At 39.9% G+C, this 27,876-nt stretch overlaps 1 protein-coding gene across 5 annotated transcripts in view; it reads right to left on the bottom strand.

Annotated features, from left to right (window-relative positions):
* Window positions 1–27,876, bottom strand: part of LOC103186268 (nuclear receptor coactivator 3) — a 77,009-nt gene that overhangs the window by 11,317 nt on the left and 37,816 nt on the right. For 4 of the 5 annotated variants that reach the window (XM_042341991.1, XM_042341993.1, XM_042341989.1 and 1 more), the window contains exons 3-14: window positions 15,469–15,547; window positions 12,956–13,063; window positions 10,750–10,922; window positions 8,606–8,706; window positions 8,091–8,265; window positions 6,803–6,991; window positions 6,291–6,395; window positions 5,458–5,598; window positions 5,077–5,224; window positions 2,795–4,112; window positions 1,531–1,708; window positions 915–1,115 (exon numbers count right to left, since the gene is read on the bottom strand). In XM_042341991.1, the coding sequence (XP_042197925.1) occupies window positions 915–1,115; window positions 1,531–1,708; window positions 2,795–4,112; window positions 5,077–5,224; window positions 5,458–5,598; window positions 6,291–6,395; window positions 6,803–6,991; window positions 8,091–8,265; window positions 8,606–8,706; window positions 10,750–10,922; window positions 12,956–13,044 (2,818 nt within the window). In that variant the 5' untranslated portion in view covers window positions 13,045–13,063; window positions 15,469–15,547. Of the gene's footprint in view, window positions 1–914; window positions 1,116–1,530; window positions 1,709–2,794; window positions 4,113–5,076; window positions 5,225–5,457; window positions 5,599–6,290; window positions 6,396–6,802; window positions 6,992–8,090; window positions 8,266–8,605; window positions 8,707–10,749; window positions 10,923–12,955; window positions 13,064–15,468; window positions 15,548–19,317; window positions 19,515–27,876 lie in introns of all 5 variants that reach the window. The other variant, XM_042341990.1, reaches the window with a different exon arrangement.

A 27,876-nucleotide genomic window follows, 5' to 3' on the forward strand; every position in this document is an offset into this window, starting at 1 on the left:
ATTGAAGAGCTGATGGAAATTCATAAGTTCCATGAGACTTTTGTTAAACAGCATTTCTCTTTTATATGATCTAACCTCTTGCTTTCCTCACACAAACATCCAGACTCGAGCAAAAAACACTTTTAAGGAAGTGATAGCCTGACACATCGATGACACTTAAAAAGTTTACACAAATAATTCAGAGGTCATGTGCTGTAAAATTCTAATGATTCCAGGTAGAAAACTAGACTAATTTGACAGTTAGTGGGGTTTATTTGTAAATAAAAATGGAATATGTCCCTCACGTTTAGAAGTTAATAGTGTACTAATCTGAGGAATTAGCGACTACCTGAAATTTCATTTTTTACTCCACCTTAAATTTTATCTTAATTGAGGGTTTGCAGTTTCCCCAATGGGTGTCCTGGTGCCAACCCTCTGTCAATGTAAGCAGCTTGTGGGAGATGCACAAGCACTTTACTCTCTGCATGGGGCCTCTCAGATCAGTTAATTCCCCTGTGGGCAATTTGAGGAGTGAATGCACAGCCCACCAGTCTGTGATACAGCATGTCCCAGTCCGTTTGTGCTGTGGCCTGTGTAGGACAGGAAATATTAACCTGGTAAAGAGTTTTTGTTACAATTTTGCACACAGGCATCTGGGATAATTCCGGATACTGATCAAGAAGCTTCTGAAATGGCAAATCTCAGGCATTATTGTATCCTGGAGAGAAAACAAAACTTTTAAATAAAAACACCTCAGGTTATCTGCACATACTTTTTATTGCAAGAACTGAATGAAGCTACAGTGCTTAAGGTTTTCTTTGCCCGTTGACTACTGGTAAATCTATTGGTCAGTCAAACTGTGTAATACAGACCACAAAGGGCCTTGGTTTGATTTGCTAGTCAGTGGTGAGTTGGCTGCTAAGAGACAGACATACCTGTACTCCCTACAAAATGGTCTTGGCTGCCTCCCATCCGGTTTGCCATTAGCCCCTGCTTTGTCATCATGGCATATGGGCCACTGCTTCGTATCGGTGGGACAAGTCCTGCACTCATCTGGCCCTGGCTGTTAACATCCAATGACATTGCTCGGCCAAACCGAGGTCTGGAACTTTGCATAGGCTGTGGACTGCTTAAATCTAGCGGGAGTAAACAAACACAGAGTTACAAGAGGAGTAAATATCAATTAAGCATAATTTACAGAACATACGTGTTCTATTCGTTCTCTTCAGAGTAGTTATCTCTGAGACAAGGATCATCGTTAGACTTAATATTACTCAGATGTCTGTATTGGTGTTTGAACCTTAAATTTATTCAACCTAGGAACCCCAAATTTATTTATTATTAAAATTTTCAACATGTCCCATCTCCGTAACAGGTGCCTTTGGATAGTTGCTGATGGCTTCTTCTTTAAACGAGAAACTGTAAGGAACACTTAACTCCGAGCCTCACACCAAAGTAAAATAAGAGATGCATTTCACCAAAGGAGACAGCAGATGGTGCAACTTTCATTGTGATCAAATGATTCCACAGTCGACAACAGATTGCACTCACTGCCACGGATCTGCTTCTGTGTTCCTGGAGAAGGTGAATGGCCTCGTTCACTTCCAAAGCCCATGACTTCCTGAAACATGGCTTGTTTGTTGATCATAACATTACTGTTCCCAGATTCAGGATAATAGTGGGATAAACCACCCAGAATGTCATCTAAAGTGTCAAATTCATTGCTCGCCTGAAATATAAAATGAAGGAAAAGTCCATATTAAGAATTTAAAGCCGACCTGAATAATTTATGGTCAAAACACAGTAACTTTTGTTTATTCAACCCACCGTCCACCTAAATATAGTTTGTGCTATGTTTACAATCCATGTGAAATACAGAAATGTTCCATGAACTATTTTATCCAAAATCGATACACAATTAGCTCAACGTGACTGAAAGATGTCCATTTGCAAGGACGCCCGCCCCCTCCATCATCAAGGACGGCAGGTACCATCGATCGGAATTACTCATTTGCGGTTACATTTTTTTAAAAAAAAGTTATAAAAAGCATTAAGTAAATAGCACAAAATGCATCAATGTACTGTAACCTTCATTACCACTCCCCCATCTCACCCCGCCCCCCTACACAAAAAAAATTCAGCATTTTTCTTTGTATTTTAACTGGTAATCCACGACTCCCAGAGAACACGCTTTAGACTGCATCAATGATGGATTGATAGAGCTACTGCATGGGTTACACATACAATAGGTAACTTGGAGATACATTGTAAGGATTTAGGAATGCCAGAAAAATCAAACAGTTTAGCTCATACATTATCTGAACCTTTAACAACATTTAACTCTCAAAAAAAAAGGTCATTTTTTTCTTTTAATGTGCCCGGCCAATCCTATACATCCTTCAGCTACCATTAATATTAACAGATTTTTTTTTCTTTATAAAATCAAGAGGATTTTTGGCAGAAAGATTGGCGTTTTTCCGAGTTTGTGACATATTTTGGAGTTTACTCCCCAGTCCATGGCAGGCATAATCAGAACAGAACAAATATTGGCAGTGGGATAATTCAGGTAATTAGTAGGGTGGTGCTAGAAAGCACAGGGAACTATAGAGCACGATACAACTAAAATGCCAACTATTTGTTTTTTTTTAAGCAAAGTAATGGAAAACAAAGCACACGTTGGAAATTGTGAAGCGTGTGCCGTGGTCCTCGTGTACCCATTAAACATGGTATTCTAAAATTCAAAGACTTCGATTCGACTCCAGAGATTTACCCGATGACATTCATTCTCCCAGAAATATTTTGTCGCTTCTCTTACCTGGTCAGGTCGTTCAGTCTTTATGTGCAGTTCGTCTTTCACCTGTATTGAACCTGTAGGTTTCCCTGCATTGCAAGCATCCATCTTACCGTCCATACCTTCAATTTTAGGCTTAATATCATTTAAAGCAGGATCTTTCGGGTCATCCTTATCTAGCAGGTATCGCAGTAAATTATTACTTTCCTTTTTCTTCGGGCTCAGCTGCTCTTGTTTGATCACGGCTTCTCCGACTGCTGTGGTGTTGCCCGAATCCTGACACGACTCCTTGCCCGTAGCCTCCGCAGTGAGCTGGGCTACTTCGGCAGGAGAGTTGCCGTTCTTGAGAAGCTTGTGCAAAATTTTGTGCTTCTCTTGTACAGAAGATCCATGCAATCCAGCGGCAGCACCAGCGCTACCAGCCGCCACCGAGGTGGAGGAGACTCCAGAGGGGCTTGTGATGCCACCGGAGGAATCTTTGATACCAGAATCCAAGCTGGAGTTGGTTAAAGATGTCAGTCCCATATCATCGGAGGGCGAGGTCAGCAACTGCAAAAGTTTAGTGTGGTTTTTGTTCTCGTGGAACCTTCTTTGCCCCTCTGGGTTGTCGCCACCAACAAAATGATTGAGATTTCCTTCTTTAATGTTCTTCTGCTCGCTGTGAGCATCTCTACTTTCCGGCCGACCGACTGTGCTCTCCACTTGGCTGTGCTCCCCGAAAAGGCCCGGAGAATCCTTTAGATCCACGCTACCTAGTTTAGGCGGCTGTGACAAACTCACGTTGGGGGAATTCTCCATCTTCTGACCCGGTGACGATAGCGATGACAGGAGTGAAACACCCAAGCCTTCGCTGATAGCTTGAAGCGCATTCAGGGAGCTGCTGGAGAAGGTGCTACTTCCCATGTTGTTCATATGTCCCACCGGCGACTGCATGCCCCCAGATGAAGAATATTGGCTGGGTCCCATTCGTGGACTCATTCGATGCCTTGGTGAGAGCATCAGGTTCTGCTGTGTTGAGCTCATCCCAGGGCTACTGTGGGGGGGACTATTCATGCTCAGTGCATAATTGCTCCCCTGTAAGGCAGGTGCCTGCATACCTGCTCCATGGCTCATTGCTCCACCACCACCACCACTGAACCTGTTGCTCGCCATTTGTCCCATAGAATTCGGGTCATTCATGTTATTCTGGCCATAGTTCATGTTGTTTTGCACTGGCAATCCCTGTCCTGATGCCCCTGATGGCATGTTCACATTGCCTGAAGGATTTGTGCTTGCTGGGGCAAGAGTCTTCATCATTTCTTGTCCCATGGTATTTTGGTTCATCCTGCAGCCATTCTGCTCCCTAGGAACAGAAAGAGAGGCTCTCAGATTAGGATGAACAACTAGTGTGAACGACTAGCCTTCACTGTGAGGCCAGAGCTTTGGGTTGAAACCTACCCTTTGAACCACTGCGATGTAAACATTTAATAGTTTACTGTTAAGATAAAAACACACACATCTTCGACCTTAATCAGCAAAAAAAAACTATTTCAGCCGGTTTTGGTTATAAAAAGTTCTTAAAATTGCTGATATTTTCAAAAACTAGTCTGTTTTCTTTACAATCGGGAACGATATCCATTTTTAATTAAATGCTTAGATCAGAGGTTAAAGAGAACAAGTACATTCTTATATTCTAAAAAGCAAAATGCTATGAGTTTTTAAAAATGAAGAAATCAATATAATAATCATTTTTTGATAAAGCCCCCTATCTATTATGTCACCAAAATATCTCAAAGTGCTTCACAGGATTTTACTATATAGTTTAGTGGCCAATCTAAACTGAAAGTGAAATGTAGGATCAATTTTTTTNAAACTGGCAAATAGTGGGCCAAGACCTTGGGAGAAATCCAGGCCTGTAAAGATGGATCAGAAGCAACGCTGAAAGCTGACACCGGGAAACATCGACGTAAGAATGAAAAAGCCAGTTAAATTTAAGGAATAATCTGTCAAGTTTAAGAGTTGTTCACTTGTGAAAGAGAACTGCACCCGGTGCTATAATTCTGACTCCCCGAGTGCACTGAAGCTTTCAAAAGTGAGTTGGGCCAATTCCCAATTCAAGACGGAGGAAAAGATTGTATGGCAGGAAATGGGTTAGATCAGATCTCGAAACAGGAGCCAAATGATGGATCAATGCATCTTCGAAAAAACCTTGCTGGTAGGAGCAGCCAGTAACCAGCTTTACATTCATATTAAAAAGTGGTACATCTCAAGATATTATGACAAAATATCCTCATTTATCGTTAGACAAGTACAGGTTTCTCTTGTACCTCTGAAGCACGTGTGTGGAGCTGAAGCCAAGAGGCTCATTGGTCACTGGATTGCGCAGAAGCTTTGTCTTGGTTTGCGCAGTGACCACAGTACCATCTGACAAGGAGAATCGGTAAAAGGAACTCTCTGCTTGGCCCTGCATCAAAGCTAAGCAAGAGAAAAGATACGTTAGTGTGCAAACCAAACTTAACACACCAGCTAACCCATGCCACTTACATATAACGACAGTTATAATAATATTACATAATCCCTACATTTGATATAGCACCTTATTACGTCTTCGAGACATATAAAAGCGCTTCACTGAATATACCGTAAAGTGAATTGACTATATTTTGTGGGCAGGTTAATATTGACATTTTTTTAAAAAAAATCTTCACCTTCATGATAATGTCTTTTCAGTGACCATGGCTGTCCATCATTGTGATGAAAGAATCTCTGTATACATCTTCTTACAAGGTCTTCCCAGCCCGGCTTCATTGAGGCGCGCAGAGAACTTGGATCTATCGAAGTAATCTTCCCTGAAAGGAAAACAAAGAGAGTCAAGAAATAAACGACAAGGGCAACGTTTTCCTCCCCCCTTTTTAAATGAAAATAATGAAATAAATGAGGAACACTAACTAGCGAGGCAGGTCTGTTGGGGGGGGGGGGGGGGGGGGAAAGAAAATCAGACTCAGATTGTATTATTATTTCAGATTGTATTTTGTTCCAGCTGCCTATTTATTTGTTATTTGTATCTGAAGAGAAGATGTGTGCAAGAATGAGGAGTGACATGCAGTTATAGGAGAACAATTTAAAAACTAATATATGCATATTGTGCTACGAGAAGCTCACTGGCATTCTATTTAGAATTAAAGCAAATAGAGATGGATGGAACAGAAATGGGGTGAAATACAAATTCAAAACTATTTTAAAATCTTGCACGTGGTTACTGAAGTGATAATGCTTTTGAAATCAAGATTAATTTTATGATGTAACATTAATGGGATTTGAGCATCAAAGTACATAAAGCTCAACTAAAACGCAATGACCCAAGTTGCCTGGAATTCACTAAAGATACCAGCTGCATATGGGTATTTTTTTTATAAAGTTTCAAAACAAAACATCTTCTGCAGACTTTTTTTTAAACAACAACTCGCATTCATATAGGACATTTATATGATCTTGGATTGACATGATCTGTTCATCATGGTCATTTTCTAAGAGTTCTTACCCGTCATATCGTGCCTTGTAACGAAGCTTTCCGTGCTAGAGGGGAACTGCGATCTCTCCACTGGTGTAATTCGTCTTGCTACGCAAATCATACAGGACTGCAGATCTGAAATAGCAACACCAGGCTAACGGTTACCAACTTCATCATTAAAATCGTTCCATTTATATCTTGAAACAAACACAGCGATATTGTTATTATTGCAAAGAGTTGCCCCCTGCCTCACACAAAGGTGGGAGGTTTCAACACTACCCATTTCCATCCTGAGAAATAGCTGATTAAAATTGATAAATTATTGTGGACCAATGGTAACACAGCCAACTTCAAATTAAAAATATCTTAAGACAAGGAAGGTGTGGAAGTTCAACCCCTACTCTATGTTGGCGTTAAATGCCTGCTGGAGCAGTAGGAGGATGATGTACCTCTGACCTCAGGTATCCGGGTTCAGTATTCGTGGGTTGAATGCAGATCGAGATCGGATTCCTTGACTACTTTGAAATACCAGGAGTACGTACCTTCCCCTTCTTCGGTTATAGCCTTCGGCTGAGAAAGAGCGAAGCACTGCATCGTTTCATGTTTCTGACGTGGTTCGTGGCTTCCACTGGACTCGTCCAAAGAAACATATGGCATCTGGACTAACATGCGACAGTTGAACGTGTGGCTCTTCTGTCTCTGCGTCTCGTTTGTCCACGAAACCCCATTCACTGAGAAGATATCAAGAGAGATCAAATAATCAATAAAACCGATCAAGGCCTGCAACCTGCAAAACGTTCCTGTAATTGGGATGAATATACAGATAATCATGTTATTCTGTGAAGCGCTTTGAGGCGTCTCGAAGACATGATCAAATGTAAAGATTATTAGCATCAACCAGCAGATATGGGTCAGGAAAAACGTGGGTAGAAAAGATGCAATTTGAGGAGAGCAGGGTCTTTCTGGGTAGGACTATGCGTCTTGCGTCAAAATTACCAAACAAAACACTATCTGCTTGCAAGTATGAGGCAAGTGGTTTTTTTTCTCTCTCCTCCCAGTTAATAATAGAGGTGTGTCCATTCTTACTCCACATGCCTAATAATAATCCCTCAAGAAAAAAAATAATAAATGGGTCACTTCAATCCACAACTGTTTGGGGGACACTGCTGTGCGCAATTGGCTGCTGCGTTTCACCCATAAATATACAGTCAATTCACTTTACAGTATATTCTGTGAAGCGCTTTGAGATGTCTAGAAGACGTGAAAAGTGCTATATCAAATGCAAGGATTATTATTATATAATAATAATAATCCTTGCATTTTGATATAGCGCTTTTCGAGACGTCTCAAAGCGCTTCATAGAATATGCAGTTCCATAAGTCACTCAATTAACTATGTTATTAAAGCAATGGCAGGCATCTTGAATCAGGGGAGTCCCACACAACTTCAATTTGACCTCCTCAAATGGATAAACGGTATTGTGACAAGAATATCCTAAGGATCAAAAGGAATAAATAAGCTGCTGGAAAACGGTCAATCTCTCATTTATGCTCCAAAAGGCATCCGGGCTGTGGCTCGGAAAATTCAGAGGCACCAACCCCAGTTTGTCAAGGTGCCCACTTCACACTGTGGCTCCTGGAGAGGACCTGGACACTGTCAGAGTCCAACAGCTCCATTCTTCTATTTAACAGTTTTTAATGGATCTTAATGGAAAATCAGTCTTCCTCTGCCGATTCTAAAATCAGGCTTCAAACTAACTATTGTAATCCTCATGTGCGCATTCATAGGGACATTCCATGAGACATTTACATTTTAAGTATTTTTTCTTACCTGCAGATTTTGGCAAATTTCTAAGGAATTCATCACGGTCCTCTTGATGAAGTATGTTATAAACACTAGTGTTCATCAATTCCTCCTGTTTGTATTGTAGGTATTGGGTAACATTTTCAGACACAAACACAATGTTTCCGTCTCGATTGACCACAAATAGAAAGCCATCCAGGGCCTATAAACCACAAAGTAAAAACATTTCTGGCTGTTTGCAGGAATATTTATTAGAATTTACGACAAAGGCTCGTTTCAAAACAATATCTTAGTGTTTATCTTTCTCCACATCTCCAACATGGAATAAACATTTCTTGGCTTAGTCGTTTTTAAAGAGCTGCAGTTACCATTTTTAATTCCTGAGGCCAGCTGGGCCCTAAACATTACACTGTTCTCAGTCAGATCATGAATTGTCACAGAGGAAAGTTATGTGGAAATGTCTGTACAAGAGAGAAAATGGGTTGAAATACTCACACGCATTAAATTGAGAATAAATGCCTTATTGTGCATGTCAGACATACCTTAAGCAAGAGGGGCCCCAGTGAATCCTTGTCAATAACTCCTTGTCCTGTGGAAGATACATCTGCTTTCTGCACATCATCTTCATTTGAGGATGCTTTACCTATGAAGGAAAACGTTACATTAATGTTCATATTCACAGAAATGCACACAAACAAAAATAAGATTATTCTTGTGTTTTTTTACAATCATAACATTGTTTCCTACGTGTAATGAACTGGGCAGATTTTGCGTTCAACCTTTTGAGGCCACGTTACAGAAAACTCCAGAGGATACCTCTGCAGAAGAAAGCAGTAAAGCTATCAGACTGGTATTCAAAGCACAAGAGCACTACACTCAATTTCTGGTCCTAATGACTTTACTGACTGAACAGGATTCTCTAAGGAACTACCAATGATTCTCATCATTTTGCTAATTGTAGAAAAATATTTTTTTTTGCAAAAGTCTCTGTTCTGTGCATACCATGACTATAAAGTTGGCCTGCCTGGTATTATCAGATACATCACCTCAGAGCAAACAACACCAGTGACATACTTGTTAACTTGCCCTTTTTTTAAAGGCATAAAATTTATTTTAATATAGAGCCTTATGCTCTATACAAGTTCCGTTTTACTAAGTCTTGGAATAGATATTTTAGAAAGGCCTATGAATCTTATGAACCAGAACAGATCTGGAGCTTGTGGAAAAGCAAAATTCCGATCGAGTTCATGAGCTCTCTAAGTGGGTCAGATGATAAATAGCTGTGGCATTCAAAATCCCGTTGCATATTTTAATAACTTTTTAAAAAAATAAAATATTTGAACAGAGATATGTAATGCTAAGAGAGTTGCATCAATACGTCCCGGTGTCCTGGTCAGTATTGGCCAGTGCCTGTGAAACATTAGCTCATGATCGCAAGGCTCCTCTTCCTTGGAGAAATGTTATAAACCAAGCCGAATACAAAAGTACATGTTATTTTTCCCAGTTCATTTTTAGTGGGACTTATTTCCAGGCTTGGCGGCCATCAAACAAGTATATATGACCAGAAAAGCTAGTTCAACTAATCAGGTTTCAAACTCCGATTCTTCTCATCCAGTCTGCTACCATCTGTTATCCCAGTCTTTCTCTTTTAAGAAAAACAAGTAGTTTTTAGCACAATGGTTAGCAAGTACGATTAGTCTCATTGTTATGCTGTAATGTATTTATAAAATGCTTTACTGTTACGTATTCCTTCTGTATTAACTAAACATGCAATGTCAAAGTCTGTAGATTAACAGAAAATAAATGATTATACACGAGAGATGACTTGTATAAACCTGCTACTCAGGCATGCCCCCTGCCATTGGTTTTATGTTCTTCTCACAATCTGAGTACATCCCAAATTTAACAAATGGTTCTTTTATCCTTGAATACATTGAACTCTGACTTGCTTTTTTTTAAAAAAAACATTTTTTAACCAAATTCGGCATTTCCATGAAAAAGAAAAATTGCCTAATAACTTAAGGGAATAGTTTTACCTCCTAATGTGTGCTTTAATAGTGCAAGTTAATTTCTTTCTCTTCGTGCCTTTTAGAAGCTTAATTAACTGCTAGGACCTCTTGAAAACTCCACCCTTCATTTTTCATCATCTATTAACATTCTGGCCCTCAATCTCTCCTCTGACCTTGGTTTCAATTCTCACATCCGTCCACTGATAAACTGGCCTCAAAGAAGCTTAGATTCCTTTCGTTTTCCAAAGCAAATCTCAATTCTCTGTAAAGCCCAAGTCAGTCCAGACTTCGATACAGAAGTCAAGGTTTGTCTCAAGACCTCCTGCGCCTTCGGTCATTTTCCCCCGCCCCCAAGGCACACACACCTCCCGAATCCAACCCCCAGCTTGGGTGCAAACCCTGACTGTCCAGCTCCTTGGGACGTCCTAACAACGTGAAAGGAGCTATATAAATGCAATTTGTTTTTTGTTGTTGATGCACTTGTCCTAATCTTCACAATGCTGTACTGAATAAAATTACAGCCAGTTTACTTTGGCAGTTAGATTTTGAATAATTAATAATAATCCTTGCATTTGAGGTAGCGCCTTAATCACATCTACGAGACGTCTGAAAGTGCTTCACATGATATATTTTGACAAGGGGATCCTGCACATTAGGATGAGAATTGACCACGTTACCTTGCTCCTTTATCTGCCGTATCTGCCTCACAGTTTCTTTCAAGATTGCGCATTTATCAGGTTTCACGTTGAAGTTGTCGATGTCACTCAGGTTTGCAGAGATCAGCTCAGCCAGTTCTTCAATGTATTTGCTCTCCTGTTCACGACGACGTTTTTCAATGCTGCAATTCACACTACCACACACAGATCATACAGTAACTACAGCCAACAAAGAGCCCGGCAACAGATTGCTATCACATAACACAAGATTACCAATTTGCTTCCATCAGAATCTATTTATCCTGTCATTTATTTTGTTTACAAAATCGAGTCACTTCTACTTAATGGTAACAAATCTGCATTTTACATTAAAGTGTTTTACTGTACAAAATACAGCACATGTATATGCACTCCCCTCCTAAAATGTTGGTGTGTGCAATCAGGAGTAGCAAACCACTTAAAATATTTTCTATGCATTTTGTGAACAGCAATACCCTTAATCACTGCACACTTTGTTTTCATTGTCCTGCTCGTTAAAGAAAGATTCTGTTTCTACTGTGACTGCAACAAATTAAGATAAAAAGCACTGGAACAGCTCCAGCAGTCTGTTGGAATGTATGTTGTACCAGCTTACAATGTGGTACACATTACACAGACCCATCGCTCCTAATTCCAATCATAAGAGGCTCCCAATTTCTCCTGGACAGTGAGGACTTGTAGCAAGCAGAATTGTTTTTATAAAAGGAAAGGAAGCTGCAGAACTCATGCACCTACTCAAGGTTTACAAATGCATTAGGGGTCGCATGGGATACAGAAGTCTGCAAGCAGGACTCATCTACAAGTCTTGACTATGGGAATGGTGAATGGCAAAAATCTCATACTGAAAGGGAAAGAACTTGCACCTCGTCACATTGAAACCTCTCAAAGCACACTGAAAGTAAGTATGGTCATCTATCCCAGCAAGGTTCCATGATCTTCATGAGGTAAATGATCAATTAATCTGGGAGTTTTGTTGGCCAGGATGCTTTCCAATAGCATCGGAGACTGTTTAACATCGGCCTGAAGGCAGTTGGGGTCCTACGTCTTGTCTTATTCAAAGGACATCCCGTTTGACGCTGCAATGCTCCCACAACACCACACAGGAATGTAAGCCTCAACTATGGGCCTCTGATGTGGGGCTTGAACCCACAACCTCCTGACCCAGAATGGAGAGAGGTACCGAGTGAGCCAAGCATACATACACTGAATATACATTTGAAAAACAATCTGCAAAGGAATGGAAGTTTGCATTTCTAAGGACCTGCCTACAGATGGCAGTGCAATAATGAAACCGACAAAAAAAAACAGGCTCACACAAAGGAAAAAAAATGTAACTCAAAATTTGGATTCAATCTTGGCCTGCAAGATCTTTTGTATTGGTTTGTATTTTATTTTTGTTTTTTTTAACAGCATCAGAGAATCTGACATGTTGTCTGTTACATCATCATAGTACTTACAATCTCACAATCTCTCTGGTTTACTGTACTTGGGACACACTCAAAAACAACCGACTCGCTGGGAGCCACTGTTTGCATTCTGTGGCAAATTTTTTGGTGAGCGCTTTACAATGGGATGGCAAAAAAAACCTAACTGCTTCAATTAGTACTACCCTGAACAGGAAACTCCATAATGAAAACAGTTTGATTCAACTAAAAACAAACAACGTATTTGTCTTATTTTCCATATAAATTGGGTTAAAGAGCAGATTTTTTTTAAACTCCATGGGCTGGAGCATACTTAAGTGCTTAGATATGCCACAAGGTACAATTTGCAAACTCTAATTCCCCTACATGATGAGGTACAAATCAAACCCCCTATCAACAACCAACAACCCTTTATAGGAAAAGATCCAAATCCATTCATACTCTGTTCTCCCCCCACTCCACTCTCCAAACAATTCATAGCCATTTGGAGACCCTAAAGTGGATTGCCTGCTGATTTTACTGTTCTGTGCTTCAACAGAGAAAGCAGTGAAAAAAATTAATGGAAAAAAAATCAGGGAAGTAGAAAAAAAAGGGGTTTCTTCCCAATCCAGAAGAGCTTTCAAGTCAGGAAGAAACAATGAAGTCAAAACAACTATTTCAATAGTGTCCTGGGTACATTATTTAAGAGTTCTCATTTACCGCTAGCTTTTTCATGTCAGGGAAACCCCAATGAATTTCCATTGCTAATAGGAACATGTACGTACCTTGATCCATGAGCATCAAAAGAAGAAAGCTTTCGTTTTCTTGAATCGGAGGACACCGATTCTAAAGTGTTTTCTCCAGGTGCACTCATCTTGAACACATATCAGCAACTGCAAAAGACAGCGAGGATATAAAAGGTCCAACTCAAAACACCATTAGAAGAGGTTACCAAATGGCATGGAACTCTTTCTTTATCTTATAACCACTGTCAAGTTTGAAACAAATTCTTAAAAACCTATAACAGTGATCTTTGTCTATTGTAGTATCCTAGAAACATTTCTAGCAGATCAGTAGAGCACATCGAGGTGGTTCATGATCACAGAATGACTCTGGCCCACGTTTTCACAGTTCATCACTTTGGCAGTATCATTTTCCATTCGTCTTGCTCGTGACCATTATTTCCGTTCAATTTTGAAAGAAATAGTTGGTTGACATTAAGGATGGCACAGCACAGTCACTGTGTTTCACTTTTCACCTCATTTCCATAAACAGCCCAAGTAAGCGATGTATGAAAAAATATTAAAAAACAAGCCTTTTCTGATTGCATTGGCATCCCTGAATTAATCCGCAAGGTAAATTATTACTGTTCTAACTCTGGTGTTTTGCAGGCTTACACAGACACCCATCTTTTATTCCTGGAATCATTTGGGGTCAAAGTTGTGTAGATGAGCAAAACGGCTGAAGATGAAATGGTCAAAATTACCTTTCCAACATACATATATATAGCTATGTGGCTGGCCTGTCATGCTCCTAAATATGAGGTTATAGCAACATATTTTCTGTTTATATTAGTTTCCCTACAGTTACTTCGAATTCACTGAACAAGGGAGCATGAATTCACTATGAGAAATGAGTGATTTGCCTGTTGATATCCTAGCACTAACTTCTTTATGTCGTTCTGTGCTCCAAACAAGCATCAAGACAATTTCAGGAGCCATGTGCACATGCTGTATACATGTCTGCCTGTAGCCAGTTATGCTCAATACACTATGTTAAACAAAAATCCTCATATAAAGAATGAGCCACCTCTACTAAAAATTAGACAATATTCTAGAAGTACCGCCACAAAATCTCTGATGAAAATTAACCTGCTAAAGCTCACTGTTATGACTTATTTACAACGTTATTTTCTTACATCACTTTTTTTTCCTTTTCACTACTGAGTAGGAAGCCGCCTACAACCCAATAATGGTTAAGTAGCACTTCCTGTAAACAAGAGGAGGAAGTTGAAGTTTTTTTTAAAAAAACACACATAAATAGTCCCGACAGATATGTTCAAGCAAAACCAAATGTTAAAAATCACTTGTTGTCCAGCAGGTTGTAATAAATTCTTTCATTTAAGTTACCAAATGTTATGTAAAATAGCAAACATGGTTATTCTTGAACAATAATTTCATTTTCTTCTTCATCCAAGACAAATGAAACGTTTGAAAATATTACCCCACAAACAGTAAAAGCGTAAGTGTTGACTACACTACATTAGTTACAATTATAGGGTCTCCTACACAGGGTCTCACATTCAGACAACAACGTTTCATCGTGTATGTATGTATGTATGTAACATTAGGACTGTCAAAGATTATCTTTGGTCTCTCACAAGTCTCAATTGTACAATTTGTGTCAATCTATATTGTAGACACACAGCTGTCTAACTACTGTGTTAATTCCTTTTCACCGTCATCAGGTCTGGACAAGAAGGAGTCAGAGAGCAGACTGCAAATGAGTAAAGGTTCCCTTTCAGATTTGTGTGTGATTTCTTTTTGTTCCTTAAACATGGTTCTCTGTACACCAGAGCTCAAAACGGCCAAAGCAATATTCCACAGGTGTAGGACTGACCAGCCACACAACCAATTGAAAATGTTCTTCCACATCAAATAAACAAGGAAAAACAATTGAAATTAAGTTAGTTCTTAGGGTAGGGGAGTGGGTTTACGAGTTAGGAGGTTAATATGAGTAGTGCAATGAAACCCAAGTGATTTTGATAGGAAAGTGAAAGGGACTTGGATGAATGTATGATTTTAGGATTCATAAATATAAGAACTTATGAGTTTTGCTGTATTTGGTTATTAAACTAAAATAGTGTTTAGTGCACTACTCCACAGTAAATTATTGCAACAACAAGACATTTATTAATCGCTGAGTGTGAACATCATCGTGTATCAACGATGTGGAGAGCGCTGGCAGCCGGGAGCCTGCTGTCCGCAGTGACAGGAGCTGTCAGTACACACCAGTGATGCCACAAAATACAAGGTATTGAGGAATGATTTCAAGATTGTGATAGGGCTTCAGATGACGAGGTCTAAGCTTTAACCACACGGTTCTTGATAATGGCTAAGCCTTTTGATCATTATTGCCATATAATAATTTCCAGGTATTACCCCTTCGTTACCCTACGAACTCAGTAATTAAAACAGATTTACTCTTTCAAACAATAACTGGACAGTTAATTATGCACTCATGAAAAACACACCCACCTTGGAAATTCACTATAAAAGGAAAATGACTCAAAGTTTACCTTAACTTCATTCAGTAAACATCAGGATGAATCTGGAACTGGATGCGAATTTAGTGTTTTCAGTCATCATCTGTCACAACTACAGACAAGAGAGAGAGATGGAGAGGAAAAGGAAAAAAGATCAAAACACCTGAATAACTATAACCACTTGCATTCATGAAAATTAGCTCGTTTTTAAATGGCTTACGTGCAGATTAATTCTAGAAATTTTACCAAATCTAAGCAGGATGAACATCATACGTAGATTCACAAGGTTGGTACCTGGGATGAGGGGGATGAGTTATGAGGATAGGTTGAGCAATTTAGGCCTACATTCTCCAGAATATAGAAGAATGAGAGGTGATCTTATAGAAACCTATAAGATTATTAAGAGGCACGACAGAATAGATAGTGAGAGACTTTTTCCCCTGGTTGGAGAAACTATAACTAGGGGGTCACAGTCTTAAAATTAGGGGTAAGTACTTTTGCAAAGAGTTGAGGAAAAACTTCTTCACTCGGAGGGTAGTGAATTTATGGAATTCTCTACCCCAAAGGGCTGCAGATGCTCAGTCCTTGAACATATTGAAGACTGAAATTTATAGATTTCTTGTGGATAAAGGGATTAAGGGATATGGGGATAAGGCGGGTAGGTGGAGTTAGAATAGATCAGCCATGATCTTATTGAATGGCGGGGCAGGCTCGAGGGGCCGAATGGCCTACTCCTGCTCCTAATTCTTATGTTCTTATGTCTGGCACTTGCACTTTTTAAATAACTTTTGATTAATATTTCAAATGACTATTTAATACACATTAAGTTTGAATCACATAAAACATTTCCATGTAAAAATTGTAAGTTTATCCAGTGAGTAGCCGAGCCATATAGAAAGACATGTAGGTTTGATCCCTGGTTTGCGGTGAGCTGATCTCAGCGTGGATGGAACTTTGGGTCCAATAATAGACCTTGGTTCATATTTGGGAGAGGAATATTAGCTCCCGATCACTATCCAACTACTCTTTGCTGCAACATGCATGTGGACGAGATCAGGCTTGGCTAAAAACCCAAAACATATTATACATGTATGTACATTAGGGGAGGTTTGGAATGGACTCAGCTGTGATGCCCCTACTGTTGAACAATCAACACTCCCCACCCCATCAAGTCGCACAGGAATAATTCTACTTGGTTAGTATGTGTGGTATCCCAGTAGAAGAAGTCCTTCAGGAAAAGAGGGGGAAGGGAAGACAATTTGTAAAGTTGAAGGTTAAACGTTCCTCCCCCTCTTGTGAAATGACATTTCCAGAACTTTGCTGACGGAAAGCGGATCGTTCAAGGTGGCAGAAAAAGAGTACCAAATTATGTTAAAATAACTCAAATGTTGAACACAAAACAGCATCAGGATAACAAAATCTGCACTGTCTCAAAATAATCCCCTTTTAATTCTGCCAACAGTGAAAGGCAGAACAGTAATTCTCAATAAAAGTGACACATCACCAGTTTAACATGACCTAAACAACATCTCAACAGAGCAATGCCAATCAACTCAACAGGCACAGCGTGGGCTACATTAGCATTTTATTAACCGAGAGATAATAGAACACCAAAAAGCACAACAAGACTGCCAACTGGTCACACCACCCTCCCTACATCATGATCTGCTGACGTTGCAGACTTGCAAGCTTTGAAAATTGAACAATGCAGAATAAGGTAGCAAGGATACTGTGATAGTCTTGTTGTGATAGCGAGTGTTCCCTCGTAAGAATGTAGTAGGGCAGTAGCAGCAGAAGGAAGGTTAGAAGTAGATAGTGGGGAGGGTTAAGCTGGTTAGCAACCCATATGGAGCAATGCAAGATGGTAAGTAGGATGAGGAAACGAGGAATGGCGCATTTCAAGAGAAGTGCCAATGAAGGCTGTGGCGGGAGATATGGTGGAGAGAATCACTTGCTGTCAGCAATTATTTCCTAGTTATTGAATTTCACAGCCATGTTATGAGGACATAGCAGTTACATTTCCTGAAGTCTCCCTGTACCTTGGAACCATTTCATAATCCAGAGTAAACAGTTAGAAATGTTTTCTACATTTTGTTACCATTTCTACTGAGGTCACTGAACCGAGATCCCTTTCTTGCAAACAAAAGCTTTTTTTAAAAAAAAAGTTAAAATATACTATGCATTAACAGATGTTTATGATCGATATGTGTGTGTGTGAGAATCTACAGACACACGCCATGACATTATATGCTCTATTCTAAAGGAATTATGAAAGCACCTGTTTGAATAAAGGTAAAAATGATTCAACAGTTCAGAGCAGTTTGAAAGAAGTAAAAAGCTTGACATGGCATTGTTTTAACTCAATTTCAGCAAGGTGCTTCAACTTTGTTGTGAAGTGCAAGAGGGAATTCAATCATCTCAATAGATAATCATTTACTTGCGATGGAGAAATATAACTCTACGGTACTTCAAAATAGACTTCAGAGGTTAAAAAAAAACTTTCAGAAAGTTTTTCTCAACTAGCTGTTGGACAGACTAGTTTTACTAGAAAGTCTTCCAGCACTAATAAAGGTTGTGTTCAGGCTAGTGAGAAAGATTGCTCTGGGGCGAGATTAATTAAGCAACACCTGCAATGATCCCATGGCAGAATTTTTGAAATTCATCTAAACTCCACGCCTGTGACTGAGTTTATTCATGGCTCAGCATTTGTTGACCCACTTGGAAGGATTAACAGGCACACAGATATGTGTAATGTTGTTCAAATTGTAAAAAGCTACAGGTATTTAGTGCTGAGCATTAGAATGAGAAATATCAACTTCAGTCCTGTGGCTTCAGTGTACTGTACAGAATAATAAAAACAATTCTTGCACTTGATATAGCGCTTTTCACATCTTCGAGACGTCTCAAAGCACTTCACACAATATACTGTAAAGTGAATTGACTGTATATTTGTGGGCGAAACACAGCAGCCAATTGCGCACAGCAGCGTCCCACAAACAGTCGTGGATTGAAGTGACTAATTCATTATTGTTTTTTAACTATTGTACAGAAGTCCTGTGGCTTAGTGTCAATGTGGTATAGCGCACCAGTTTCAAGGGATTTGATCCTCCACATGGTTTCTGACCTTAACTGCAAGAGATTGTTAGAATCAAATTATTACTTCATACAATAGCTTGTCATTGTTAGGAATGAATATTGTGCTTTTACGTCTGCCACAGTCCTAGGTGGCAGCCTTCTAAAAACAGCGACACCTATGTCGTGCAAGAGGCGTGAGTAGATGTTCTCAAATTATTTTATAAAACTAGCCACAAATAATTCTATATGTACACACAAACAAGGATGTAGGAGCAAAGGAAAGGTCCTGCTGCATATCTTAATACACATCAAGAGCTCACCAGGACCACAGGATTCTAGGTCAGACTAATTTCTACTTTTCAAATTACAGATTAGCTGAGTGGAAGCAATGAAGCAACAGAAAGAGGTATCAAGAACTGCCAAACCCTGCTGACTGTCATGTTAACAAATAGAGCAGTTTACAAATTTATCAGTATGTGGTGTAGATTTTAACTCATGTGGAGGAGGATTCCCCTGCTGAAAACTATCCATCTTTACAGAGTCCCAAGTAATTATCTTGTATTGTACACACATTACTGTTTAGTTTAGAATCAGGACTTCCATCAATTAATGTTTTATCTTCTTCTAAGAATAAAGACATTCCACCAGTCGAAAAAGTACTGCACAAACCAAACAGGAGATACGGTAAAAATTTGCACCCACACAATCGAGAAGCAGCCACAATCATAGCACTTCCAGTAATAAAGCCTTTCGTGCAGAGGAAGTTGCTTCAAACCAGCAAACTGATACCACAGCAGAGTGCCTTACCTTTTAACCAATGAGATAAGAGGTTGCCGAAGTAGGGCATTTTGCCAACTTTTCCTGGCAGCTCGATAGAAGCCAAATTCGACACTAACTGGCTGTAGTAATTTTGATTCACTTCTCTTTCTCTCCCTAGCTCCCCAGCGTCAGTCAGAGCACAGAGGCTGCGAGACCTTTAAAAATTCAGAGCTCTCGGCTCGTTCCTGGTGAAAACAGGAAACAAATCAACAAAACTCATCAGCTTGTTTCACTTAATTCACGTGATCTTTGCCCAGTAAGCAGCCAGTTCATTTCCCTTCCTGGAAACAAATATTGGCAGAACTGTTCCGCTCAGCGTAATGTGTGCAGAGAAATTCCCTATCTCCTCGCCCAAAGAATGTATGTAGAAAGCTGCTCTCCAGTGTGGACAGCTACTGCAAAAAGAATGGGGTTGTGGTTGGATTTGGATATAATTTCTCATTGATAAAACAAAGTAGGAAGCTCCATTCTGTGCATGTTTTAGCGTCAGAAATTACCATAAACTGAGGCTAAGATAGCAAACACATTTGAAAAAACTGCATTGCTCAAATTATTTCAAGAGGCAATCTCTCTGCCCCCCTTCCCCCAACCCCGCCCAAGTTTAATGCAGAATCCAATCATCTCCTTTAAAGCAATGTAACCAACTGTACGAAATCCTTAGCTCCTGCTTCATATGTCATTCTTGGTGGACTCGTGATGCATTTTTACAGTTGTATCACGATCTGTAAAACTAATTTGTAGAATGTGGGAGTTTGGATTCCTTGGTTTACAAATATGTATACTGAACAATGATGCCGGGTTTTTAAAGACACAGGATTAGTGCAATCTATAAACGTCTTAACTTATTATTTTTACTTTCTAGGTATGTGCCAACAAACAGTAGTATTCTTGGTTAACTGGCAAACAGTTGCTTGATTCCAGTTTAAAAAACTACAGAATGCCATGAAGACTTGCCATGAATAGTAATTCACTGAATCAAACTACTTTAACTCCTCCCCTCCCCCCAGACTGAACAGTCAATTCAGGAACCTATAATGGAAAATAAAACTACATCTCAAGTTTTCTGTGAAAATCTGTCTCACAAGAGACAAAATACTGTCTCACAAGATCTCCTGAAAGATCTGTACAGATACTATACTGAACCATTTTCTCACAAGTGTTTCAGTAGATTGTAATTGGATAACCATCAAAGTGGCAAAATGGTAGGTATGCATATTGAATGGTTATTATTTTGCATCCTGTTCCAAGGCTCTGTATGCAGTCTTTGATCTCCAATTTAATGACCTTAAACTCGCTCCTGATTTACTGTGGTAGTACTTGGGAGAGTCACTAACTCCTTTATACAAATGGAGAAATCCAAATGACCTCGAAACATCAACGCACGTGATATCACACTTGTACTTCACAACGTCATTCCATCGCCACGCAGGTTCAACAAGCAAGGCACAAGGCCAACGGCAAAGGAGCTTGTGGCAAACTGAACTTTTTTTTAAAAAAACTGTGATGTCTCCCTATACTCCCCAATGTAACAGATTCTCTATTTGTAATGAATATACACCTTACAGTTACTAGGCTTTCAATACTTCAATCCCCTCCAAGAGCCCAGGGTTGAGGTTATGCTGTATTAACCTTCCACCGTTCCTATGGCCATCAGTCTCCCTTTGGTACAACTGCAACATAAACAGGTTGCAGACGGGTTCCGAAACTCTGAATGTCCAGCGCCTTGGGCCATCCTCCCACCATGAAAGGCGTTACACCAACGTAAGTGTATTGTTGTTGTCCTGTTGCCTCTTAACACACAGATACGGCTCGAGAGGAATATCTTCTGGATCATCAAAGGTAGCGAAATGGATCGAACGGCACAAAACTATCAGGACAGACCCTGCAGGACACTCTCTGATGAAACAGATCTTCTACATTCTCGGAACATAAACACGGCATTTGTCAACTCAAACAGAATGTCAACCACCTCCCAAGCTAACTCCCTCCAAGTATTAAATGCTGAGTCCCTGAGTGATTAACTCTATAATACACTTTACAGAATAATTAATCCTCAGCTGATGAATGGTAAATAATGAATACGATTGAGCTACATTGCAAAGCTAAAATGGGAAATATTACAAGTGTAGCATCAAATAAATTCTATTATCTGGATCCATCTCATTGACTAATTGCTGAAAGCAGCTGCTTAACAATTGTGAAGGCCTGATGTTGCTTTGCAAACAGGAGTTATAACAATGGAAGTAAATTTGTCTTTCATTCTTATCAGGTTACATATGGGATGCAACGATAAACCTATAAATAGTTTGCCTTTTTTTTAGTGTTGTCTATTATTCAGCACTCCAACACAGTGTTCTGCAGTTCCAAAAAATATAATTTGTGCCTGATTTAAAGCACTGTGAAAGTAATTTTGTCTTCTGTAGTTTGGCAAGTAACAAAGCTGTAAGGCTCCAGATTTGTAATGGTAGCAAAAACGTTTCATGAGCCTCTTTTCTGTGTCGGTCCTTTTGATATGTTATTTTATGTGAAAGAAAATGTGTCCAATCATTCATGCAATTGGAGTGGCTCACCATTTGTGGCAACCTTCCTCTTGAAGTGCCAAGATAGGTTGTTCAGTTTCCACTCTTTGAACCATTTCCTTTTTCCTCCTGTCTTATATGAGCAAACCCATCCACAAGGCAAATTGCATTTTACAAGTTCGGGGCTTGATACGAAAATGTATAAGTCATCATGATATCTCATCATGTAGGAATAAGAGTTCTCTGTACTCATGCAAATGTTTTATTTGAATTCTAGGGGATGCATTCCCTCAGTGTTCAAGTGCTTCACAACAGCAGCAACAGATTCACGAATATCAGTGCAAATTATACTAGGGTGTGTCAACCCAACTTCATCTGATGTTCCTAGTTTGATTAAAGGTTTATCTGCTCAGTAGGAGTCATGTTGTACAATCTAATAATAATAATAATCCTTGCATTTGATATAGCAAGTTTTTCACGTCTTCTAGACGTCTCAAAGCGCTTCACAGAATATACTGTATATATTTTGTGGGCGAAACGCGGCAGCCAATTGCACACAGCAGTGTCCCACAAACAGTCGTGGATGAGTGACCAAATTATTATTGTTTTTTTNCTTGAGGGATTATTATTAGGCGTGTGGAGTAAGGAAACTTGCCCAAGGTTTCAGCCTGCCAGGAATCGAACCCAGATCTCTCGCTTGCAAGGCGAGTGCTCTAACCACTGAGCTACAGGACTCCAGAACCTACACTCACTTATATAAGCATATAATTGTGTGACACATAATTGTCATATCGGGTACTGATCTTCAATTAAAGTACTGATGAGCATCTCCAATCTATGATGAGACCGGCCAGTGTCCATACAATGAACAGTTCTACTGCCCTCCACCCCTCCTGTCTCCAACTGCCAACTCAGGTCCAAAAACCCCAGACTGTCCAACGGTTTGGGATGTCTTTCCGATGTGAAAGGCACTACATTAGTGTAATGTGTTGTTGTTGACCAATATTCCCTCCACATCATCAAAGATACTGGGCCAACAATGAAGGACTGGTCGTTTGGTTGATCCCAGCTGCATTCAGCACCTGGGCCACATCCTAGCACATAGTTCTGCTCCTTGATTCCCTGTACCCTGAACAAGTCCTCACAGATCTCAGGAAAAGTCTGCAGCAACCAGCAAACTCAAAACACCATTACGTTTAGACCCAGCTTTTTGCTGAAGGCTTCACACCTCTGTACAGCTTCACTTCCACTGGGATTGCAGGCTGCAGATGTAACCATCAATCAGATATTAAATCAATGCATTAATACCTTCACCCAAGATTACAAAACTTGACTCAACTCATCCATAAGCCACAACAACAAGAACAAACGGCTGGATGGAACTTCTCAGACAGTGGGGCTTTGTTTAACTCACAACCTCCACATACCAGAACAGAAGCCGTTTGAATCAGATTCCCATCACGAAATTTAAAGTGCAAAAGAATTGCAGGTCAGGGGTGCATCATGACACATGTCACAACCAAACTGACAACCAGCTCAAGTAAGAGTATCACCATAGTCTATGATCTGCCATTTTGTTTTAAACCAGCTCTTACCTCAAGGTGTCAGTTGTTCACAGCTGCTGAATTGTGGCAATCTCAAACTCCTCGGAGATTTGGGTGCAGCTGTAACATTGGATTGCTATCCGTGGTTGATATAAATATTATTCTCACTAGAAGGGTCCTTCGTATTTGTGCATCTGTAACACTTACAGAGATGTTTCAGTTATACTGATGCCCATCTAACACTCTTAGTTTTAGATGCAACAGGTCTCAACCCATGTTGGCATTCACAGCAAGTCACAAAGCCTTCCAGCAAGCTCACAAGGCCTGCAAATCATTAAAGATGCTCCTATACAGAGCCTGATTATGGAAAGAAACCTTTGTCTGAATTCATCAAGACTTGTTGGATTCTCATGTAATCATACTGCCCTGCCTGGTGCACATGTCAGCTCCAGTCCCAGTGAGAGACCACCGGCTTTAGTCTTGGCATTCCTCACTCCTGGTGTTGACGTGATTTTAGCAGAGCTTACTGCACATCCTCAGTTGTTTCAAACACGTTCTGTAGTTTCAAAAAAGAAGCCTTCAATTTAAAAAAAACATCAATCGCTTTTAATTTTCTGGGATGAGTTAGAGAGCACATGCATCAGGGAGGCCTTTAACTTCTGCAGTTGTGTGGCATGATGGCCAAGGTTTGCCAAAAAGAGAAGGTCAAAGCGGCAACATTCATTTTATAAGTAGTACATCTGAAAGAATGGTTGTGGATGCCAAATACAAATATTTTCACAGGCATAAGGTTCTTCCACTGAAAGTACCTCCAGCAGGACACTGGGGCAAGTTCAGTTACTATCACACAAGGTAGTCCCCTTCAGGCTGACTTTGCTTTGTTTGGACATACTCCAGATCCGGCATTGGTGTTGCCAAGTGAAGATTATGATTTGTGCACAGTGTGTCGCGGTAGTACAGTATGTGGAAGGAGACTCCCTGAGCAGGGACAAAGTGCACCCGCACGAGTAGATCCTTCATACGCATGCCACACATCTCATTTTCAACAGATGGATTTATCTAAAAATGTACCCGCTGCCCATTGCTCTTCCAACAGGTCACTAGAACCACCTAGAAATAAGAACGCAATAAATATACACAGGTTGCCAAATGCAAGCCGGGCAGCCTAGCTGCTCAGAGTTTGAATTCTAACATCATTAGCCCGGCAATACTTGAAAGAGAACAACAGTATTTAAAAATACAGTAGCAATGCAATTGTATTTTTATAGTGCCTTATCGCATCGAAGCATCACAAGTAATTGATTTCAAGTTTAGTGGCCATTTCAGCAGACAACAGATATTTACACCAAAATTGATTGGAGTGGGAACCTAGACTATGAGCTAACTAAACATTCTGTAATCAATTTGAGAGCATGATAACCTCTCGATTATGTGGCCTATAAATACAAGCACAATTTACTTGCACTCAGCCCAACAGCAGACCCACAGTGTTCAGGAACAGCAACTGCAAGAGCTGGTTTGGAATCACGCTTAGTCTTCACGTATCCCCTTTGTTCCAGCAGGAGAGGTTGCAGGTATTTCTACAGAACTGCAGCGGGGCATTAAACAGAAATTCATTAAATAATCAAGTTTAAAACCTGGCTAAAAAAAATTCCGTTTTCCGATCTTGGTTGCATGATAGATCGCTTAAAATGTTGCCCAAAACCCTCTGGTTTTCTTGCTTCTTGCAAAAGATGAAAGCGTTTTTCTGCTACAAGCAACAACTTGACACTGGGTTTCTAAACTCTGCAACATGAAACAGAGAAAACAAAAGTGAACCCTTTCCTCTGTCCTACCAATGTAATAATAATAATCCTTGCATTTGATATAGTGCTTTTCACGTCTTCTCGACATCTCAAAGCGCTTCACAGAATATGCTGTAAAGTGAATTGACTGTATATTTGTGGGCGAAAATGATTAAAAAGCAGAAATCCATTTTTGAAGAGGGGTGTTATGTTTACTACAGTTGTGTATTATGTTCACCAGCAACTTACATTTTAATAATAATAATAATCCTTGCATTTGATATAGCGCTTTTCACGTCTTCTGGACGTCCCAAAGCGCTTCACAGAATATACTGTAAAGTGAATTGACTGTATATGTGTGGGCGAACGCAGCAGCCAATTGCGCACAGCAATGTCCCACAAACAGTCGTAGATTGAAAATGACCAATTTATTATTGTTTTTGGTTTTGGAGGGATTATTATTAGGCTCTGTGTGGAGTAAGGAAACTTGCCCAAGGTTTCGCCCTCTGCCTGGAATTGAACTCAGGTCTCTCACTTGCAAAGTGAGTGCTCTAACCACTGAGCTACAGGACTCCAGGCTATGGATTTTCTAAAGAGTGATAGAAACAAAAAAAATTGTACTGGACTGAAAACTCAGAGGGCTAAAGGGCAAGAGAGTTTTTCCCATGCCCTGGCCAGATAAAACTAGTCATTCACTCTGTGCTTCTTTACAGACTGAACGTGATGGTGAGTTTGGCCGGCATTGTCCTACAAAGTATTCACGCACTACACTTTACAATAAAATACCGTGGACCGCTTTGAGATGTCAACCCGATTACAAACCTGCACAGGCAATTTAACTTTAGTTAGCTCAGGGTGACAAACACAAGGAGAAACAAAAACCTTGTGATGGAAAAAAAAGGAAAACAATGTAGAATCGCATTAACAGTTATTTAGGTGTTTAGCTGATGTCTCCTTCACTTAGGAGCCACTTCAACTAGAAGCAACTCTGTACTACTCGAGTCTCTAGCACAGTACTGTGGAATTTGCCCCCGCTGTATGTGCAAATTCAGGTGTGGACTGACACGTCCTGAATGGTGACTTTAGTCCTGAGCACAGACCTCCCTGATCCCTGAAGAAGTTTTTTTTTAAAAAAAGTCAGCAATACGATAACAAGCCAGCAGAATACAGACAGTATGCAAATGGCTAGCAGTTAGTTATTTTTTTGCAATTGCTGAAGCAATTGTCTCAAGCAGAGGCTTGGATGTGGATCAGTGTGCTCTGCACACAGCAATGCCACTCCCTTCACATTACAACACTGCAGGACTTGTCAGCAGTCAAGTGTTAAGGTGGCACCACACATTGTCTTGTAGTGCAATTCAGTTATTAAACCATTTTTCATTAAGCAAATGCATCAATCATACCCCCAGACGAACTACTGTTAATTACAGTCACACTTAATGCAGATAACTGGTCACTTTCAACCATTCCAACTGTGGTCCTCTTCTATGACCTGTTTACCTGCACCAGTCCACATCTCGTGCAGTATTGAAACTCACACTACTGACCTGAACGCTGTCTCACCAGTGATGGTATGGGGAGGGGGGGGTTGGGGACGCAAAAAAAAAACTTAAAGCATTTCCTGTTTTTTCTAGATGTCTGCGTATTTTCATCTTAAATCACCAACTCCATAGAGCACGAGCGAACCATAGTTCTATGATTTCTTGGTCTTAGTTACTTAATACTAAAAGCAAGGTTTAACTTGACACATTAATAACACAATGTGAAAGGCAAGGAAAGAAACACTGAAAAGTCAAAATGCTTGACTTACAAAACGCAAAATGGATGTTTTTTTGAAGCACGATACATTCATATTTGGATGAGGCCCAACAATCAACTTCTTGTACAAAGCAAATCACATCTTGGAAAGGTTTTAGTTTTAAACCAATCCACTGCCTAATGCAACAAAGTCACTTATAAACATGGTTAAAATCTAATAAGGTTCAACTTACTGTGGCTACAAATGTGTATTAACAAGCAACGCAATGCATGCAAGTGTCTGCCAACTTAGTTAATATCAAACAGAATCAGACTAGTCACAGAAAGCTCCTTTTAAAGTTCAGAGATGCTCCGCTGTGGTAAGAGTTGAGGCACATTTTGGGGGCACAGTAAAGGGAGCTTTAATCTGCATCTACTCCAGGATGTGTGACCTGGGTGTCTTTCACGTTAACTCCAGATGCCCAAAATTAAACCATTTCATGCCAGATTTCACTTCAATTAAGGCAAAACTCCCACTCACATTTTGAAAAAAGACACTGACGCAGCCAGGGATGAATTTAGCTGCTCAAGTAACACTTTGGAAAAAATGCTTAGCCAAACTGAGTTAGCTGATCTCGGCCATGCTACGGGTAAGGGTGCGAAGAGGATATTCCTATCAAAATAATGTAGGCCACTTAATCGAGCATCACTTTTCTGGGGGATAATAATCCCTTCGAAATATATAAATAATAATAATTTGGTCACTCTATCCACGACTGTTTGTGGGACGCTGCTGTTCGCAATTGGCTGCCATGTTTCGCCCACAAAACATACAGTCAATTCACTTTGCAGTATATTCTGTAAAGAACTGTGATAAGGTACTATATCAAATGGAAAGATTATTATAAATATCAGCAAGGGATAATTGCAAAGCCACACCACACCCATGTTCTAAGAAAAATG

Source organism: Callorhinchus milii, unplaced genomic scaffold (assembly GCF_018977255.1).
Source record: "Callorhinchus milii isolate IMCB2004 unplaced genomic scaffold, IMCB_Cmil_1.0 Scaffold18, whole genome shotgun sequence".
NCBI classification, from domain to species: Eukaryota; Metazoa; Chordata; class Chondrichthyes; order Chimaeriformes; family Callorhinchidae; genus Callorhinchus; species Callorhinchus milii.